We start from the raw sequence: 2,500 nt of genomic DNA, 5'->3' as shown, positions 1-2,500 counted from the left end.
GGCATCTAGAGTTTTCTCCCACAGGAACCTCCATGTTTTGGTTTCTCCCACACAGATACTGCACGGCCAACATGTTGTGTTTTGTGTCAGAGAGAGATAGACGCAGTGAGGGAGAGAGTGAGTGAGAGTTGTTTTCTTTTCCTGCCCAATGGGAAAGCAGATGGTGTTTGAAGGTCAAAGATCAGTGGCTAGGCATGTCTGTCCGTTGGTTGTCACGGTGACAGACCCGTTCCCTGTAACCCAGCTGACCCCACATGACGGGCGATGTCAGCCCAGCGGACGGGCAACCCCCCACTCAGCTCCAGCCACCAGCTTTCCTGAGGCTCCTCTGAGTAATTTAGAATTGGTCAAATTTCAAAAATATAAACAAATGTTTCACAACAGCTGTATCAGAACTTTGGGTTTTGTGTTAATCCTTGTAAGGATTAGGGCTTAGGGTGCTAAGGGTTAGGGTTGGGCTGCTAATATTTGATTATATATTCAAAAATATAAAACACATAAAAATAAGCACATTCAAACTTACTGATGTATCTATGATGCTAGTTTCACGACAGCTCGACAACAACTATGTATTTTTTGTTATTCACTATTAAATCTGGGTACGTTATGCTAACATTGCACATGTTATACACAATCACGGCGTGTCAACACAACGCAGTGGCTCTTAGGGAGCGGGGTTCCGCGTTTGCAGCCGGCCGATCAGGCTGGAGGGGAAGTGAAAGGACAGGAAGTACAACCGGCGGGGGGGTAAGCTCGGGGCCAGGGCCCACACTTCCCCCCCGACAGGAAGTCAACAGATGAGTGGGGAAGACAGGATGGAACGATCAGAGATGTAGAGATAGATGAAGGGAGGGACGTGTGTTTTGTTTTGAGGTTTAAGGTTTTTTTCCTGTGCCGGCTCAGAAAAGTGGGAAACTGGGTCGGTGAGTTTAGATGTCTCGTAGCTCTGGGGTTTCATTTTCTCCTTTGTGGTTCCCCCTAACCCCGTGACACTACCCTCTTGAATCCCATCTTCCTGCCAACCCTACCTCCCTCCCCTATAGTTTCATGTCGAAGGAACCCAGCAACTCAATGTAAACAAAGACGGTGGAAGCTATGACAAGATACTGTGGGATGGATTAAAAAAATGATAAATAGACTTAAAAAACTTAACTGGAGGGTGCGATGAGCGATGACTAACAGCCTTGCTGGTTATGCAGGACCACCATGACATGCTGCTGGAGATCGAGAGGGACAAGGCCATCACAGACAAGGTGATCCTCATCCAGAAGGTGGTGAGAGGCTTCAAGGACAGGTGAGAGAGACACCGTGGGCTGGGACTTTCTGAAACGAGAGAGTTGACGGCATAGAATCAAACAGCTGTTCAATAAATGTGTTTCTGTTGTTGCTGTTGAAGAATAAGACCATATAACTACTGAGAAAGCTAAATATCAAGCTAAAACAAGAATATTGCAATTCTATTGAAATTAATTCCGGGAAAATTGTTGTTTTCATAAAAACACATAAAGTACTGAAAGCATTTTTTTATATTGAGGTTGGTCAAATCAACTTTCACGTCAACAGGTCCAACTTCCTGAAACTGAGGAAGTCGGCCATGATGATCCAGAAGACCTGGAGGGGATACCAGGCTAGGAAGAACTATGGAGCAGTGAGTGGCATCCACAGACTGCACATGGTCCAGATACTTAGCATTCAGACATTTAGCATCCAGACAGTTAGCATGCAGGTGGTATCCAGACAGTTAGCTCCCAGACACTTAGCATCCAGGCAGATAGCTTCCAGACACCTAGTACCAAGATGGATTATTTGCTAACATCCAATGATATGCATTAATCTCTCTCCCTATCTCTGTCTCTCTGTCTCTCTCTCTCCCTCTCTCTCTCTCTCTCTCTCTCTCTCCCTCTCTCTCTCTCTCTCTCTCTCTCTCTCTCTCTCTCTCTCTCTCTCTCTCTCCCTCTCCCTCTCTCTCTGTCTCTCTCCCTCTCTCTCTCTCCCTCTCCACCCCCCCCCCCCTCCCTCTCCAGATGCGGGCAGGGTTCTCCCGGCTGCAGGCTCTGGTGCGCTCCAGGAAGCTGTACACCATGTACCACGTGGCGCGCCAGCGGGTCACGGGCTTCCAGGGCTGCTGCCGCGGCTTCCTGGTGCGCCGCGCCTTCCGCCACCGGCTGTGGGCCGTCATCACCCTGCAGGCCTACACCCGCGGCATGATTGCCCGCCGGCTGGTGGCCCGGCTCAAGGGAGAGGTATGGAGGGATGGAGGGGTGAGGGGATGGAGGGGATGGAGGGATGGAGGGGGTGAGGGATAGAGGGGTGAGGGATGGAGGGGTGAGGGGTGAGGGGTGGAGGGGTGAGGGGTGAGGGATGGAGGGGTGAGGGATGGAGGGGTGAGGGATGGAGGGGTGAGGGATAGAGGGGTAGAGGGATGGAGGGGTGAGGGATGGAGGGATGGAGGGATGGAGGGGTGAGGGGTGGAGGGATGGAGGGGTGAGGGGTGGAGGGG

At 50.8% G+C, this 2,500-nt stretch overlaps 1 protein-coding gene across 1 annotated transcript in view; it reads left to right on the top strand.

Moving 5' to 3' along the window:
- Positions 1 to 2,500, top strand: part of LOC307073245 (unconventional myosin-VIIa-like) — a gene marked incomplete at its 5' end in the record, with an annotated part of 34,537 nt that overhangs the window by 16,209 nt on the left and 15,828 nt on the right. The window contains 3 exon segments of the mRNA XM_079732950.1: positions 1,200 to 1,294; positions 1,564 to 1,648; positions 2,025 to 2,243. Coding sequence (XP_079589076.1) covers positions 1,200 to 1,294; positions 1,564 to 1,648; positions 2,025 to 2,243 — 399 coding nt within the window.

Source organism: Pollachius pollachius (genome assembly GCF_949987615.1).
Source record: "Pollachius pollachius genome assembly, chromosome: 3".
NCBI classification, from domain to species: domain Eukaryota; kingdom Metazoa; phylum Chordata; class Actinopteri; order Gadiformes; family Gadidae; genus Pollachius; species Pollachius pollachius.
The sequence above is the reverse complement of the archived record's forward strand: the minus strand, read 5'-3'. Positions and strand labels throughout refer to the sequence as shown.